The 17,969-nt window shown below is 42.4% G+C and overlaps 2 protein-coding genes across 12 annotated transcripts in view; both read right to left on the bottom strand.

Annotated features, from left to right (window-relative positions):
* Positions 1 to 17,969, bottom strand: part of SLC23A2 (solute carrier family 23 member 2) — a 48,075-nt gene that overhangs the window by 27,429 nt on the left and 2,677 nt on the right. Inside the window, exons 2-6 of one of the 5 annotated variants that reach the window (XM_015882898.2) lie at positions 9,106 to 9,189; positions 8,291 to 8,436; positions 6,123 to 6,321; positions 1,433 to 1,710; positions 748 to 846 (exon numbers count right to left, since the gene is read on the bottom strand). In XM_015882898.2, the coding sequence (XP_015738384.1) occupies positions 748 to 846; positions 1,433 to 1,564 (231 nt within the window). In that variant the 5' untranslated portion in view covers positions 1,565 to 1,710; positions 6,123 to 6,321; positions 8,291 to 8,436; positions 9,106 to 9,189. The remainder of the gene's footprint in view (positions 1 to 747; positions 847 to 1,432; positions 1,711 to 6,122; positions 6,322 to 8,290; positions 8,437 to 9,105; positions 9,190 to 17,969) is intronic. The other 4 variants (XM_015882897.2, XM_015882899.2, XM_015882896.2 and 1 more) reach the window with 4 other exon arrangements.
* The window catches only part of TMEM230 (transmembrane protein 230), a 32,920-nt gene continuing 16,522 nt past the window's right edge, over positions 1,572 to 17,969 (bottom strand). For 2 of the 7 annotated variants that reach the window (XR_014932225.1, XR_014932226.1), the window contains 2 exons: positions 6,123 to 6,321; positions 5,469 to 5,599 (listed from right to left, as the gene is read on the bottom strand). The gene's annotated coding sequence lies outside the window, so the exon portion shown is untranslated. Of the gene's footprint in view, positions 1,711 to 5,468; positions 5,600 to 6,122; positions 6,322 to 8,290; positions 8,437 to 9,105; positions 9,190 to 15,463; positions 15,598 to 17,969 lie in introns of those variants that run through there. The other 5 variants (XR_014932223.1, XR_014932222.1, XR_014932224.1 and 2 more) reach the window with 5 other exon arrangements.

Genomic DNA, 17,969 nt, shown 5'->3' with positions numbered 1-17,969 from the left:
ATGCTTAACCACAGAGCCAATTAGATAATAAACACTTGAGAAAAAAAAGTGTTCTTCTTATTTCCTGTAATCTTCTTCCTCTAAACAAAAGTTCACATGATTCATACTGTTTCTGTTTGCAAGATTATTATTAAGTAGGATTGAAAAGTGATAGAATGGAAGAAAAAAGCTGAAAAGTCACAACCAAACTGGTCTCCGAATAGAAAAGAGGCACCCACTGCTGCCCTAAGGTAAAAAACTTCAAGGGTCTTTATGAACGACCTGATCTTCACTCATAAAAGCTGTCACAACTTGTGAGAAGGATTAGGAAATGCAGTCTATGAGGTCAGAGCTTGGAAGAGCCTGGGAAAGATCCCACTTTCAAAGGTGCTCAATACCACTAGTTTGACTAAATACTGGAAAAATTAAGAACTGGTGAACAAGAGAAAAGGATCTTAGCAGGGAAATCATGAAAAAAGGCCAATGGAAATAGAAGAGATGCAAAAGTTGCCTATGATGAAATTAGGTGGCAGGTCATAACATATTAACTGTTCCTAACACATGCTGAGTCATTCTCCAACTTCTGCAACCTAAATGCGTGACCAGAAGAATCGTGAGGACAAAACTCTCCCAGACCCATCTGGATCTGCAAATCAGCACATTGTATTAGAGAAAGAAAATCTCATGGCCAAGGAAAAATAGTGTGAGCAAATAACAGCACTAAAAAAGCAAGAATGAGTTCTTGCATAAAAGGAAACAACCAAATACCTTCTCGGCTATGCCATTTTCTGTAGTATAGATGGCCATCAACTCCGTGTCTTCTGTATCCTGATCACCACTCGATGTTGCTCCACCATTAATTACAACCTTAAAAATAGAGCAAAAGAAAGAAGTGCTAAAATCAACATTTTCTCTGCAACAACAGTTCACACCATCCAGTTCCCCCCTGGATTGCACTTAACAAGTGCCTTTGACATTTTGTCAGAAAAGGTAACCCAGATGAGAAGCAATCATTCCTCTAACAGCACGTCTAGGAACACACAAATATGAAAGGCATCACACAGAGTACTTTGAAGCCTAGACATGAAGGACGTAATGAAAATCTAATTAAGTAAAAGGTGATCAGCAGCTGTTTCCTTACTGCTGCCTGCTACTCTCAAGGCAAGGAACATAGGGTATGTTCCTCATGGGGGCTGGTATGTTCTGCAGTATTACCACCAATTGTTCTAATCACAAACTGCCTGGGGAATTGCACGTCTTGCTTTGGAGCACACACAGGAAATAACTATAAACGACATAATTGGCAATGTTTATATATAAACAGTAACAAGTGGCAAAAGAGGTTTTCCTAACTACTTACGGATGGACAGGTTTTGTGCGAAAGAATTAGAACAAAGCACTATTCACTGAGTCACACTGAGCTCGAGAATGGAGTTCTGAACACGTTACTTACAGGCAGAGTGAAAAAGGTGGGATGCTTGGATTCATCCTCATATTTGCCTTCTGTCGAGCCTCCTGCCTCCACTGATTTCGAAGTGGTATTCTTACCAATCCCCATCGTTTCCAGTACGTCATGGACTTGCATACAGGACCAAGAGAATGCTTCTGGATTGAAGGCCAAGTACTATCAGGACAGGTTCTTGTTTAAACAGCAGCAGCTCCAGGAATCACAGACGTCTTCAGCAATCCAGCTGGAATATTCAGGTTGTTTTCCTTAAGTACCGTTAGCACCTAGAATTAAAGAGAGGATTTATTTTTTCCCCCTCAATTATCTAAGTTATATGTACAAACACAAGCCCTGCAGATGTGGTTCCTTTTCATGCTCGTGACTCACCAACACTCAGCATTCCTCCTCTTGATTTGATAATGAGTAGATATCACTTCAAAATAAGGTTGATGGTATTTTAAGTTCTTTCAAGATGGGATCACTGTGATTATTCTCTCAGCCTTTACTTGTGGTCTTCAATTATTAGCGGCATATTTAAACTCTGGCTTTGTTTCTATTTCTCAGTCATTTCTAAATAGGTTTTGGGGAACGAAATAAGCCTGTGCTTCAGCTATGCAGAGCTTGCTGTTCTACGTCCATTGCAAACAATACTTACGATCCTTCAAAGGATCTCAAGTTGTAGACCCAATAATGACTTCACTTCTGTATAACTAAATTCTTCTTTTTAGAATAATATCTTTAAATACAGAGCAACCAGGAAGCTTAGATTAGAAGGACAGTGAAACACTGAGCCTATTTCTGCCTGTTACCCCAAATTATCCCAGTTTCTCGAGGGACTTTCAAAGTGAGCTGCCTGATGATGTCAAAGCAACTGCTTGAGGGCAAAACCGAGCCTGCACATTAATTGGCATCACTGCTGTTTTGGCACAGAAACAGGAAAGATCATACAGCTCACCCGTTCTTTTGTTTTACCAGATGGATCACTACAGTCTAGTTTTCCCACATTTACTCCTTAAAAGGAACCTGCCAGTCCTTTGGCCATCCACACTTTTGCCTTTTCCAAGACTAAGGAGCACAAATCAACAGATGTGAACCTAAACTTTCCGTGGGAAAGCATCAAACATTTCTACAGCAAACCAAGTTCTGCAAGCTGTGGTTACCGAGCTACAAACAAATTAAGCATAGTTGCAGGCAGCTGTGGACGAAACAAGCTAAGCTACAGACGAAAGCACATGACAGAACCTGAAAAATGCTCTTCAGAACCTTAACGAGTGAAATATTCTGCAAAGACAGGAATGCATTCAAGCAGCAAAACCTCACTGCACGTTGGCATTACTTTAAAAGCAAGTTAATGACATTTTCAACCTAATTGCTGGAGGTGGAAACGTAGCTAATGGACATTGAAAAAGCTCAGTTATGTGTATGTAAGAAAGGCAGAAAGTAGGGTTTGGTGTTTTTACTTAAACCTCCCTTTCAAAATATTGCTCAGGAAAACATCAGCAGCTTGGATATCTACTGTAATTGCAAGAATGAAACTTAACAAAAACCCTTCTCATAGAGGTAACTGGCTGCTTGCAACATTATGGAGTGCTAATATTTTAAAGCCTCCTAGCAGCTCTTAGTTGCCCATTTACTAGAAAATTCTGCTTACTTGAAATGAAATAGATATTCATCTTTCAAAGTGATGCAATTTCTCAAGACTTAAATATACATACAAAAGAGACCCTACTTGGGTGCTGAAATGCCCTTAAAGCATCCCTAATTAAATCAAAATGGAACGGAGAGGACCGTCTTCATTTAAGGGCTTAATTAAGATTTGTTTCTCCACATAAATTGTAGGAGAGCGTAACTAATTATTTCTCACTTGCAATTAAGACTAAAGGAGAGGGCTAGTTCAAACACTCACCAGTCTTGATGCTTTATAAGAAGCTTTTCCAGGTGAAGTTGGGGGGCAGGTGTGTGATTTTGAGAAGCTTTGTTTGTTTTAATAGTAGGAGCACAAGGGATTTTTTGTCAAGCACAAAAAGCCTTAAGATGAGAAAAGGAATTTGTCTTTTTCTTTCAGTGTAGACATATGTTATTCTCCAAGAAAACCAGTGATGGAGACAGGCTTAGTTTGCTCTGGCAGCTTACATATCTCAGGTTTGGAAAGGAAAAGGGAAAGGAGAAAATTACACCTCCCTAACAAACACAGTCATGCCAATAAAGCACTGCCATAAGGGCTGGACCAGCAGGATCGTGCAGCTCAGGAGATCTGGTTTAAGGGATTCCAGTACAATGAGCTTCTTAACTAGCATTGATGCAGAAGAAAAGACCATATAATATTACTTTATTTTGCATTGCACAACAGTAAGGACTTGGTCTTCTCCAAGATGATGTGATCATTTCCTTGAGAATTGTTCTTGAGAATTGCATCAGGAGATCACACAAGCAAGCTATGCCTTGTACTGATTCTTTAGTGCTGAAACACATTGCTTAGAAAGGTACAGCATGGAGCAGGGTTCCCAGATGACAGCAAAGTAATGACTCCAAAACAGCAGACAAAAAATAGCCTCATCTGCTATTTCCCTGGAGGAAGGTTGTGTTTGCATACACACCAGAGTCTGTACATACACCCAGACACCACACATATGTATGTCAGGGGACAGTCCAAGGCAAATGAGAACAAATCTCCGAGCTATACTGGCTCCTGTCCAGCAATTAAACTGGCACTTACTGGCACAGATGATAGCTACACATCTTCAGAATGCTTTCATTCTGCAATGAGAAGCAATGAACCAAAAGAGAAATCTCTAGGCAGCAGCAGGATCTGAATGATAGCATTATTTCTTGTGCATCCTCCAGCAAGGAACCTGCTCTGGCAGTGGGTTGGAATGGGGGATCTCCAGTGGTGCTTTCCAGCCCCTATGATCCTGTGATTATCACAGCTCTTATCTTGACCAGCCACAGCTAAACCAGGTGACTCAGATGTTTTATAGCTCTCCACAACAAACCCAGCTGATCAGAAGCTGAAAAGCTACGCAACTGGAGATAAAACTCATTTGAAACCAGCTACATACACACAAATTAACTGCTGCCTTGGCTCAAACACAAAGGCTAGAAGTGAAATTTCCACCAGGGCACTGAATAGCATTTACTTCTTTGAATACTGGGTTATCTTCAGTGCTTGTACATGACTTACTCAGCGAGGCCAGAAAGCAGGTGAAGGCCACATGCATCCTCACATGCATCCATTCAACTCTGATAACTACCAGTTTTCCAGTGTTAGCATGATGCTGTTTTCCTCCCAAAAGCTTTAAGAAGGAAACAGCTTCGCTTATTTCCTCAATTGATCAACTCAAAACAAAACCACAAAGGTCTTCCCAAATTTCAGCTGGATCATGAATTGATCCATCAGCTGAACTGGGCTCACCCTACAGAGACATTACTCAAAATACTTTAGACTTCTCCCATCGATTTGCACGACTGCTGACCCAGCACAAAGAGCAGCAGATAAACGTCAGCAATGGGCACAAAGTTTGAACACGACTCAAAGTGGCCTCGTGTTGTGCTTTGCAAGATGGTAGAAACACAGTGTTCAACTCAGGGAGGTCCAGAAGCCAAGGCGAAAGAGTTAAAGGAGAACCCTAGGTAGCCTGAGAAGTGAGTGCATCCCTCCTACCTCTTAGCCTAACTGAAGTCACAAGTGAATTAGCGAGTTATGCAGCTGCTGTGGTCTCTTGATTTCTACCATAGGAGCTGACCTACATTTGGTGGCCTTCCACTGCCATGCAAGGGAAATATGTGGAAAATAAGCACAAAAGGCGTGGTTATGAAACAAGCTGGCGTTGAAAGCACATTCTTTAGAGTATACTGATGGAAAAGCTCCCAGAAGCAGTAGGTGTAGGTATGCCACCTGGTATGCACATGTCACGCGCCCCGAGGAAGGAGCGATGCCGGAGCCAACCCAGGATCTTTTTGGCTTTTACAGATGGCTGAAGAGCCAACAGAGCTCAGCCTACTGCATGCATTAAGGAGATTAGAAACAAATTAAGGTGACAGCTTAATTACAAACTTCAGTTTATTAATTGTAATTCGTTGTCAGACTCATGCAAATATCCACAGCTTTCTTCCGCAAGCAGAGATGATGCTCAGCCAGAAGCCGTCCAACCTTACAACCAAGGTGAGCTTCACCTAAATTCAAAATCAAATCAGGTCATTTATTCATAGAACAGCTTGGGTTGGATGGGACCTTAAAGATCATCTAGTTCCAATGCCCTGCTGTTGTAAGGCAAGTAATTCTGGCAGGATTTCTGATGTCCACTTCCAGGTATTTGGTACCTCTGAAAATCAAGGACATATTGTGTCTAAATATAAATCAAGATATCCTTTCTGTCTGTGGCTGTAGTTGGCAACAGACACAAGACAGATGCGGAAAGGAACCCACACTTCCCATACTTTGGGAATACCAAGTCTGAGCAGAAGATAAAGCCAAACTTTAAATCCCTTTCACTACCCCAGCAGTGAGCACTGCAGAGCTGATCCTGGAGATGGCAACTTAAGATAAACTCTCAGTTCCTTCAGCGTCATACAGTCATGCAAACATGATTTACTTTGTTTAGTTAACCAAAAAATAAACCTAGCGAGAAGCGTATTTACATCGTGTAGCTACTACTACTCCACAGCACTGAGGATGCTGCAGGACAGGGTTGCTTACGGTTTGGCTGCCAGATGACGTGGACTGAGGGAGCTGGAGGAAGAGACGGGCAGTCACACAGCTGGGAACAGCAGCAGAGCTTTGTGCGGAAGGCAGTGGGATGGATGCCAAGAGATCAGGGAAGTTTTGAAAGAAATCCTTCACTGAAACGCTGTGTCGGGGCGATTAGGGATACAGGAACGCTTCTGCGCTTTCAGCACTGAAAAGCAGACAATCAAGGAATTTTGTAGAGGCTCCAATTAGACAAGTTTACTTACAGGGTGCAGCTACCCTTTGCCAGACACGCAACTCAAGAGAAAAGCAAGGCAATTCCCAGTTAATTACAGAACAGCAGCTTTCTCCATTTTGCTCTTGGCTTTGCTTACGCCAGTCATACAAAATTTCTGCACTGATTTTTTCTGTCAGACATCAGACACACCTGGTCTTCCATGCATTAAGACAGGAGGCAGAGCAATAAGCATTTATATGAGCGTTCACTCATCCAGGTCCCAGGCTGAGCTCTTTTCAACACCTGAACATCCTCGGAGTGAGATTTCCCCCTTTATTTTCCACCCTGCTCACCTGCTATTCAGCAACATGAAGCCTGAGATACCACCTCTGAGAAGCTGATCAAATCAAAGGGGTTAAAACTAATGGCCAAAATAAAAGTAATCAAAGGAGCAGCAACTCCAAACTGTCCATGAAGTTGCTTGACGCTGGACTCCATGATCCTTTATGGGTTCCTTCCAACTCGGGATATTCCATGATTCTATGTCTTCCTACGCAGCCAAAAGATTCCTCCCCTTTCCATAGGACTCATCTACAATCTCTCATCAACAAGCCTAATAAAGCCCAGCAATCTCTTTATGTTATGCAACACAAGCCCATCTGCAGCCCCAAAACCACAACTGCCTCAGCACTGACCATCACTATTACACCCCAAGATTGGTGCTGAGATACCGGGTCTGTGAAGTCCCTACCTCAAAAACCAGTTCAGATATACAGGTGTGCCCAAAAGGCATTTTTTCAGCCTCGTAGGGGATTTTGACCATCTCACAAACAAGGAAGAGGTTGCGTAGCTCCCACACTTAATCCTCTGTTGCTGCATGTAAAAACTATCCCTTTGGTTTAGTCTTCAGTAGATATTTCCTCAGGCTCTTTTGAAACAGAGCCTCTTCAGTCTGGAAAATCCTTGTATTTGTCTCAACCATGCACCCGTTGCACCCTTCCCATTGAATGAAACAGCGCTAAACTGCAGCAGATAAGATTTTCCCCCTTCAATTAAGAGCAATTACATCCACATTCAACCAAATGTGCTTTAAATTCCCAAAGCGCTTCCCTAAAAGACACCAAAATGTATGAAACACGCCCAAACTTTCTACCATTTAACTCATAAAAAGCACTACTGAAGGAGCACTTTAACAAGTCCTGAGCTCGTTTCTCATCCACTTCAAACCACGCTGTCAAAGCATCAATGTATTCCCTCTTTGTAGGCACTAATGAATTTTTAAGTAGTTGGTATTTTGACTAAGGTCCAGGACAGTATGGCTGAGCTGACCAACGTTATTAGCGCATGCCTACACAACGCTGAGCAGGAAAGTTATGCCCAGCTCAAACCTGCTGTTCATTTAAAGCATATTAGGTAAATCTCATTAACTTCCTATGTGAATGAGCTTGCTGAGAAGAGGACTTAAATCCAAATGAATGAGATATTTAACAAAGGATCTTAAAGCTGTCAAGGTGCGCCTTTGGTCACAGCATTTCTCCTATTTTATTGCTTTAGTAGGCAATGGCTTGGCCATATTTTGTTATGGTGTGCATCATTCCCCATAGGATACCTACTTGATGGCCACAATGGTGTGCATTAAGAGTCCGATGAACAGGGCATGAAAGGAGTGCCCAGAAGCCATAACACGTTTTAATACAAGCAAGACTTAGGAAATAGTTTTACAGCTTGATCCTACACAACTGATAGGAAGAGCCACTCCCAACGTTCTATAGACAGTGACAGGATAAATAAAAATGAAATACTGTATCACTGTGCTTTATGAAACATTTCTACTTTATAGCTTTATTTTTAGCCAAGCACACCTCCATCTCTGTTTATGGCACGCATTAACTTGATTTACAACAGCATGCAGCCCTTACAGTCTCCCTGTGAAGCATTAATAATTGAAGAATTCAGATACCTCCACATTATTATGGATGTTAATACATAGTTCATTAAGCTCCTTTACAGCACTCAGACAGCAACCTGAGCACATGCTGGCTCTTTTCTCAGCTTCCTTTGTACTTTCAACTTGGCACTTTGATGAAAGCTATTTTCCTCCAAGACCTTAATCACATTTAAAAGAAAAACAAGGTGAAGTTAGAGACTCGTCTATGAAAAATTCCATTTAATAAGCAAACTGGGGTAATGTGCCAGTTTCCCCATCTCTGGGTATAAAGCTCCTTTCCAAAGGCTTCACCATTCCCAAGTCTACCTTTGAAATAGATATTCCTTACTGGAAGAAAACAGCTTTAGTCCAGTAAGCAACATAAAATCAATAAGTGGTCAGACACCACATGTAAAGTACACATGCACAGAGCTAGATAAACAGTTGATCTGCTATTCTTAACTTGAAGTAATTGAGTATTTCCCTTCTATTTAAGAGAACTTAATAAAAGATCTGGAATTCAAGAAACTTTTCAAAACGAATCCAGATGATGAACTTCTGGGGTCAAACATTAAAAACTAAAGGACAGAAAGCTCATTTATTTTCCACCCATTTAGGAATAAAAGGAATCTAAAGTTTACAAGTAAACAGAAACAAGCAAACACTTGAATCTCTCTCAATGATGATAATTTTAAAACAAAAAGCCCCCAAATTCTTGGGTATATTGAAACACAAGCTATGGAAAACTTGAAGTGGTCAAGTTTAAGTTACCTCATTTATGATAATGCCTTACACTGAGCTTTTGTAACCAGCCCTATGAACATATGGACTCAGAGAAGCCCTCTTACCACCAGGCTCGGTCTCAGGCAGCTCCTCCACGGTGTCTCTTGCAGTTTGTGCTCAGAACAACAGCCCAAGTTGCAAGCCACAGCCTGAAAGGATGCAGGCATCAGACTTTTATAATCTGGTTGGGCTCACGACATTGTATAACTGTACTTTGCCCAATCAACATCTCTGCACATTACACAATGCTGAAATGCAGGAAGACACCACATGGCTGTAAATTGTTACTACATGCCTTCGCCACTGTTATAAAAGTGAGGGAAGGGACAGTATCCCCAAGTAACAGCAGAGAGCATATATAAGAACTGTGTGTGAAGGTTTAAGAGCTTTGCATAACTCGACCAGTGCCCTCAAAATCAAACTGCATAAATATTTACATGCCAGATTCCAGCAGCTGTAATCAGGATAGGGAATTTTCTCCTCCCGTCTCAGGGATGAACAAATTAGCATTTCCATAACCCTCAGTTGTGCAACTCGCAAGGAAATATTTTTATTAGCAATTAGCCACTTTTGAACAGTTCCCAGATCCAAAAGCTCTGCTCCGTAACACGGTCTAGCAATCCAGTCACAGCAATAGCACAGAATGTACCCCATGCTGGGCTCCTCCACTTTACTGATGGAACAACTGTATCACAGAGGCGCTGAGAGCCTGAGATAGAAGGGATGTGGGAACAGGAGAGACTTAAAAGAACAAAACCCCATTAGTTAATGATGTAGTTTGTCCTTATCTCCCTGACCTACCTCTGTTTTTGGATGAGGATGGCACTCACCGTAAGGGTCCTTCTGCAACCACATCCCCTTTGCTTGCTGTAAACATCATTCCCCACTCCCTGAAGTCTCCCTTGTAGATGCAGGGCACTCCCACCCCTCCAGGAGCCACTTTCTATTTATCATGTCCTAAGTCCAAACCCTGTCCCTGTATGAAGGAAAAGCAGCAACCTCTCCATGAGACTGCAGTGCTAACAAGCCGCCATCACTTCTTTTACAGCCAATGCCATAACCATTTAAATAGGCCTCCAGAAAGCAGCACTCAACTATGGGATGCTGCCCACGTTTTTACCTGAAATACACCTTTTGAACCCAAAGTTGAGCAGGCTAAGGCAGGCCGAGGGCGCCATCTAGCTCCCTTCTCCTAGGGAGCAGAGAAAGCACTGTGCAATTGGCAAAGTTCATCACAGAGCTTGCTTCATTGGAGCATCAGCACAGCAGGCACTGGCACGTGCTTGTTCTTTCATCACAGGATGAACCACTGAATAGAGCATGCAAGCAGTCTCTAATGCAAGCATCCCCACATCTGATGTTTTAAGACCAGAAAGCAACAGCTGTACAACAGGTCCACAAACAGCCTGTAAGGTTGTTCATACTTTGGTGGAGCATGATGGAAGTTATTTCAGCTTTAAGACATTTGATGTGTTTATAAAGAGCACGAGTTGGAATCTGTGATCCTTATTCCACTCTATGACTCTACGTATGCAATTAATGGCAAAAAAGAAGAAGTAAGTTCTGGAAAAACAAACAAGATATTTGCTGTTTGGCTCCTAATGACTCCTAATGTCCAACATCCACAATTAGTTCTTTTAAATAGTGCATTAATAAAAGCGGAACAACAACCAGGAACTCAAACGCTGCTTGCCCTGGATGTTAAAGTTCAAAGTATAATTGAGTTCAATGCCAGTAACACAGGTTAAGCATTCAATTAACCAAGACTTGTATATTTACCTTACCATTAAGGCTAATCGGTTCAAGGTTCATCATCAGGTAGTGGACAATTTCATCATTACAAAGACTTGTTTCTGATTATTTAGTATTTATACTCCATAATTTAGTTCAAACAAACCACCTGCTAATCTGAAGGCCTTCACTCCAAGCCCAGCTTCACCCACCCACCGGACAGATCTAATTGCCTGCTGTTTGCATGAAATTGCTTGCAGTGAATAGGTACTTAATCACTGCTATGCTTGAAATGAATGTTAATTCAAGATTTAATCTTACAACTACCGTTTCAAGACAGCACAGTATTATACAATACATTTTCAAACACTGCAATAATGCAAAGGATGGGAGGGAATGAATTGGTGAGAATAGAAATGGAGGGTTTTATGCCATAGCACAGCAGCCTTCATCTTCTGCATCAGTCTGGAGCAGGAGGAACCTCCAAGATCAGCTGTCTCTCTTTTCAGCTGCCTCACTAAGCCTGTTTTACACAAGCAAGCAGCGTGTCAGAGGTGCGTTTTACTTACTGTAATTCAAACCCTCTGGGAAGCTTTATGTGTTGTTGCGTTTTATTGATGGAAGTGAAATCGCAGCCAACAATTTATCTTCCACTTCTCTACGCAGGAAGCAGACTGTCGTAATGATCCCGTATAACCAGCCATCATTTTTATGCCCTGCTTAATATTTGAAGCTTGAGCTGACAGAAGCACCTCTCTTGCTTGAGGATGTTGCTCCTTGGAGGAGTTCACTTCTGATGATTGTAAGAAAACCCAATTTTATGCCTCCTTCCCAGTTATACACCACTCAGTTTAAGCATGAAACAAATACATCAGAGAGCCATAGCTGAATTATAAATGCCTATTGGTAGAGACGCAGCGGTGAGCTGACAATTTACAGGCAACATTCTGAGCCTGAAGTATTTATTTTGAGGACGATTTTGCAGCACTCAGATTTAGGACAATTCTTTTTTGAAGGCACCTGTTTCTTCTGTACTGAAAAGCGTCTCTTGTGTACAAGGATGAAGCACAGTGATGGACTCCTACGACTGAACTTGATAATAACATGACCCAGTGACCACAAGCACCTGGTAACCAAATCACTCCTTTGAACCTTCAGATATTGCCAGGTAATAACAAGAAAAACAAACAACATAAAAGGCAAATCTGATGCAATCACTGCAAAACTGTAAAGAAGAGGTTCCCTGTTCCACAACTTCTTAAAACAAGGAAAGAAAGAAAAGCCCATTCCAGGAGAGCAGGTGCTGCACAATACTCAGCTGTTGGAATGCACCCTTTGCAGAGCCAAAGAACTGAGATATCTCCTTAAGAAAATTCATGGGTCCATAAACTAAACCACCCACCTACACCTGGACCCCCAGGTATGTCTGCAATTAGCAGCCCAAGCTCAAATCACTTTTCTTTGAGGCCTGACAAAGGTCAAACCAATTCATTAGTCAATACAGCACCAAGGGAGGCTGCTGGGTGCCACCCTCACAGCATCATCACAACCTTCCCAAATGCCCAAGTACTGTCAACATCACCATGTGCTCAGCAGGCAACATCCAGCCCAACTCCATGTGCAGTAACTCAGCCAAGGGAACAACACACAACTCACCCAACCAGCCCAGGGACCCAATAAGCTGAAACTTAAGGCACCAACTACAAGGAAGTGCAGACCCACGATCAGCCCAGCAGCTCCAACCTGCCCAACGCTGCAGGCCACAAAATGGATATGCAAATCTATGCACTAAGTCTGGACCTGCTACATCTGTTGGCTGTTCCCACTGCAGATGCAGTTTTGTCACCTCTGGCTTTATTTTGCTGTTACCATTTAGGCAGCAGGCACACACTGCAGCTTATCCACCTTATTTTTTGACTGCAAGTAGTTTCAAAAGTGAACTCTACATCAGCTTAGAGAAATAAAAATAGCAGAATGATGTGGTAGCAGGCAATGCAAAGAACATGGAAAGTTCCATCCTTTGGCTGAAGTTGCTCTTATTTTCATTTCCTAAAGGCAAAACATGTTTATACAAAAAACATCCCTGCAGCTTTGAATCCAATACGCTGTTTGCTCAGAGATCCACCTGCATAAAGAGAGACCAGGTAAATCTCCAGCTGCAAAACTAAATGTTGTAAAAGAGGGAGGAAAGCAGACAGCCACACTTGGTTCAGCAATCCTGGTTTCCCATTCACACTTCAATAAGCAAATGGCAAACGCAGCTTCGCAGCACTGTCCAGGCAGCCACAGCTCCCCCTCCCACCAACCCCAGCCTCCTCCATCTGAAATGAAAAAGCCCTTTTAATCTTCAAAGCATGGCCACAAGTCAATCTCAAACTTAGCACGCTTTTTAATTTTCTTTTTAATTATCCAGCTGGGAGAGTTATGCCCTCTTTGCTCAGTGACCTTTCATTCCTTCAGGATTATTTCAAGCAATCTTTCTTGGGAATGATCAGCAAATTTATACCAGTTGCAAAGGAAATGTTTCCAAGCATCCAAGCAATGAGGGGAGAGAGAACATGATTCTTTGCGTGCTTTTGTGCAGGCTGCTTTTTACTGGGGTAACCCAGTAACTGGGGTAACCCAGCACAGCACACTCTGCAAGGCAACTATGTTCTAACTTCAAACCAGTGACTGCTACAGGCACAATTTTGACATCTACCCCAACACCTTTCGAGAAGGCAGTTGTTGCTGCACTGAGATTCGAAGTTCTTGATACCAGAAGAGAATTTCTTTCTGCTAGAACAGATTGAAGGCAAGGGTGAAGCTGCTAGCTATTGGTATGGAGGTTTTCATATCAGCAACAGCAGACCAAACGTTGGTCCTGTGAGTGCTGGTGTTGAAGCACAGCTTGGTTTGCCACAGCCAGAACCACAGGGATAAATCAAGTTGTTAACTTAAAAATCATTAATGGCTGTAACACCAGCACTTACTCCCTGCCCACACACTAAACAACTGCATGCAACCCTGCACTTGATTCCCACACCAATTACTAATTTATTAATTTCACAACAAGCCTGGAAGTGTTTATACAGACAGGCTCGTGTTTAACCAGACCCGCTGGTTAACTTCCCCTACTCATCTTTCAGGCAGACGGGGGTGAAAGTGCCTGCAAGGTCAGCAGTCACGACCTGCTTCCTTCTCAGTGTGCACATGTCAGCTGTGCTTGTTGCTTCGGCCTCAGTGTGCATCGCCCTCCAACTCCACAGGGACAACTGGCAGAGAGCAGAGGTAACAGGACCTGTTGGAACATCATGCATGTTACCATGTAGAGATGCAGGGTCAAACTAGGCCCAAGAGATGTGAATATTAGTCTTCATACGTAAGCAGGTAATTAATGATACATTAACTTATGGAGCGTATTAAATAACCGCACAAATTCTTTTCTAGTGGATGGGACAGGAGGTGGACAGCACATGTGATACCGTGCTGATCATTCAGATAAAGAGCAAAAAGATGCAAGATTTGTCCTTTGTGCAAAGGACCACAATCATCATTCAGTTCCAACCCTCTGCTACATGCAGGGTCACCAACCAGCAGCCCAGGCTGCCCAGAGCCACATCCAGCCTGGCCTTGAATGCTTATAGGGATGGGGCATCCACAGCCTCCTTGGGCAACCTGTCCAGTGCATCACCACCCTCTGGGTGGAAAAACTTCCTCCTAATATCCAACCTAAACCTCCCTGTCTCAGTTTCAAACCATTCCCCCTCATCCTATCACTATCCACTCCCACAAACAAAGGTGGATTTTCGGCAGTGTTTAATGGAATATTTCTTCAGCATCGTTTTGCTGTCAGAGATCACTTTTTTTAGCAAGCATAGTGTGATTGCAATATTTCACCTTCCTGCTTTCTGCATTTTCAGGGCTTTTTTCGCATACGTCTACATAGCATTACTTGAAATAAAAAAAAATCACGCTAATTCTGACTTAATTGGCATTACTTAGAGAACTACTATTTGCAGTAATATCATTTAGTCATACATTTTGCCCTCAAACAACATTTTCCATTTGAATAATTAACAGGAGAAAAGACCAATACAGAAAGAGCCTCCTTTGAAGATACCTACATGGTGTGCTCCCTCCATAATAAACCTATTACCTGCCATTCAACAACACATTATCTGTCATAACAGCCTCCAGAACAATAACACCAATTAGATGCGGATCCTTAATATTCTCCATGCTGTTCTGCAGTGGGTGAGTCTGCAGGTTTAGGAAGCAAGCAGTGCTACACCTGGGCAAGATTCAAACCTGGGCTAATGCTGACCACGACATCCTCAAAGCAGAACAGCCAAGGGGCAAGGCCTGATAATCCGTGGGGTTTAAGCTCATTTATACCAAGAAATTCAACAGGAAGCTTAACCGACGGCACTGAACATTTCTGATCCCTTCCAAAGAGAAAGGCTCATTAGCAATAGATATTTACAAGAGCTCAAAATTACAGGAGCTCCTTCCCTTCTGCAGAAGGAGCTCTTCAGATCAGTGTCTTTATGAGAAGGGCTCACTCAGCACGTCAGCAAGAACTCAGGGTCCATCCTCTTCTCTTGCAAACAAGACAGGCAATGGAAACAACAGCTCACTGGAAAGCCTGACTCAGAGTTCACACCTCAATGAGTGGCTGGAGGTCCAGGGGAGTGCAACAGCACGGCCACACAGCACCAGAGATCATATCTCACATCAAGACAGATTTTCTGTGCTCTTCAGTCAATATGCTGCAAACTGAGCTGCTCTCATTCATTTTGCTCCTTCCAGATAGAATCTGCTCTCATTCATTCTTCACTTTCCAGCTAGAACAAATAAATAGAGCAAGTAAACTGATACACTATCTTACTATAACAGGAAGAGAACACTTAGCTTTTTATTTTCTATTATTTTTAAACAGTCATCTCACCCTCCCTGTATTCTTATGGGTTTTAAAAGCGTTTACAAATAAACCTAACAGTTACAAGTGCCTAACAGTCTGAATACAACATAGCACAGCCCTGTAACGTTACACTGATAATAACTATTACATTGATAATAACTATTAAACTCAGCATCAACTCATGGAAAACCACAAATACCCAGTAAAGATAGACTTAAGAGCAAAAGCAAGAAGTCAGATTTGCATTAGGGAGCATCAGCCTCTCAAGGAATTCCAGAGCACTGAAAGTTGGGAGCAAACTCCCAGCGTATCAACCACCCCATCATATAAATACAGCTAAGAGCGACTGCTTTGGGAACCTTCTTAAACCTCCCAAACTGCCCTTTATTCTCTTAACTTTTATAACCTTACAAGCATACTAACAGCCAGCATGCCACTAAAACACTGCCCCAGGCTGTGATTTCATGGCCATGCAACAATTAAGTGTAAACCCAATTAAATACTTTTAAAGCCCTAACTTAAAGCATCCCCACTCAAGGCTAATGCCTAGGAATAGAATTGCACAGAAACCCCATCAAGTTGCTTTTTTACTTCCCTGCTATGACAGCATTCCTGTCTACAGCTCATTCTCAAAATGCTTCAGCCAACTGTTCTCATGACACAAGCACTGCAATAATCTGATGTGAAAAGAAATGCAGACAAGAACTTTGGGGGACATGCAGCCATTTGTTATCCATCCCATGAGTCATTCCATTTAAAAACTATCTCCGTGGTGAATCAATCACTCCTTCACCATTTATACTCGTTCAAGGCCAAACTTCAAGCAACTTCAACCTAAAGGAAACGCTGCAAAGTTAGCATTGCCCCCTTAGTCACAAGGGGTGCAGCAAGCATTGGTTAAATCCACATGTATTATTATATACATGTATGGCACACATAGAAATGAACTCTGGTATTGCTGTCACAGACCCTAAAAGTTCAATACACTTAAAGTTACCACGTTGCTCCTTCCAGCTCCTCCAACACAAATGGACAAATCTGCTCCTAAAAATACAACCCTCAGACAGAGCTCAAAAATACAACCCTCAGACAGAGCTCGTCTCCTCTGGCATCGTGCTGACGTAAGTACAAGATCAAAGCGTGGCTCAAAGGAGAAAGATACACTGGTCTTTATAGTGCATAAGAGAAAATTCCACCATGGCATCATGCTGAGGTGCACGTGACAGTGATTTGGTACTTACTGGACTGATGGCAGCATCCAGCACTGAAGAAGTGTTGGTCAACATCTAACCTCGCAGCATGTTATTATGCACAGGGTGTTTTTCTGATACGTTCTTAGTGCTGTGTTTGGAAAGGGAAGCTATAAATTATAACGTCAAGTGCAAGGTATAAAGCTTGAGCAGGAGACTTCATATGGACTCCCCTTCCCTCTTCCTTCCTTTCCCTACCAGCCATGTATCAACAGCCCAACCCTTCCCCTTGGAGGAACCACTTCTCCTTTCACAGCCAAATTACCAACACAAGAAATTCCCAATTAAAATCCTCCCCTAACTGAAGAGCACGCAGATAGCAGACATTTCCTTCCCATTGCCTATCATCAGACCTTGCTTCCTTTAACTCAATTGTCATAAGACCACTTCTAACAGCCAGAAACATTCAGCCACAACGCTTTCTTAGAAGCATAAGAAACACACTCCCTAGAACTGACAGAATCATGACGTGCAGCATCACGAAGTTAACACAGTGTCTTAATGCAACCCACCCCTGGGAACAGCTTGGGAACATAGCAAATAGCTTTCATTTTTCAATGATTTATTTTAATGCTGCTTTAGGCTGCATCATGCGGCACATCTCTTTACTCATCCCCAGCGTCAATATTTTCTTCCTGCAGCTTTCAAGTCAAATAAAGCACGCTGTAACTGCAGTCAGGCCGTTTCATGACCACTAAGGCTCCATAAATAAAAGCACTTGATACGAATAAATTCGTAGGCAATACGTGAACCATCATCATCAATGGCAGAAAAAATGCTTTGTGCAGCCATCTGCATTTTCCCTTCCTACCATAAACATCCAAAGGAGTGTCTGAAAACAAGATAAATCTATGGAGAAAATGGCTCCAGAAAATCTTTTCGGTCTTGGGTTTACTAAGTGATTTTTCTACGTGGTTCACACAATGATATCGAAAGGAACAGCTGCAGAAGAATAAAACCTTACAAAAGCACCTTGCATAGGACATAGTGCTTAAGTGGAAGAGCTGGCAAGGGCGTGCTGCCTTCCTTCCCCTTGTACAACAGG

The sequence above is a fragment of the Coturnix japonica genome, chromosome 10 (genome assembly GCF_054131305.1).
Source record: "Coturnix japonica strain WE chromosome 10, WE-NBRP24, whole genome shotgun sequence".
Lineage (NCBI taxonomy): Eukaryota > Metazoa > Chordata > Aves > Galliformes > Phasianidae > Coturnix > Coturnix japonica.
The sequence above is the reverse complement of the archived record's forward strand: the minus strand, read 5'-3'. Positions and strand labels throughout refer to the sequence as shown.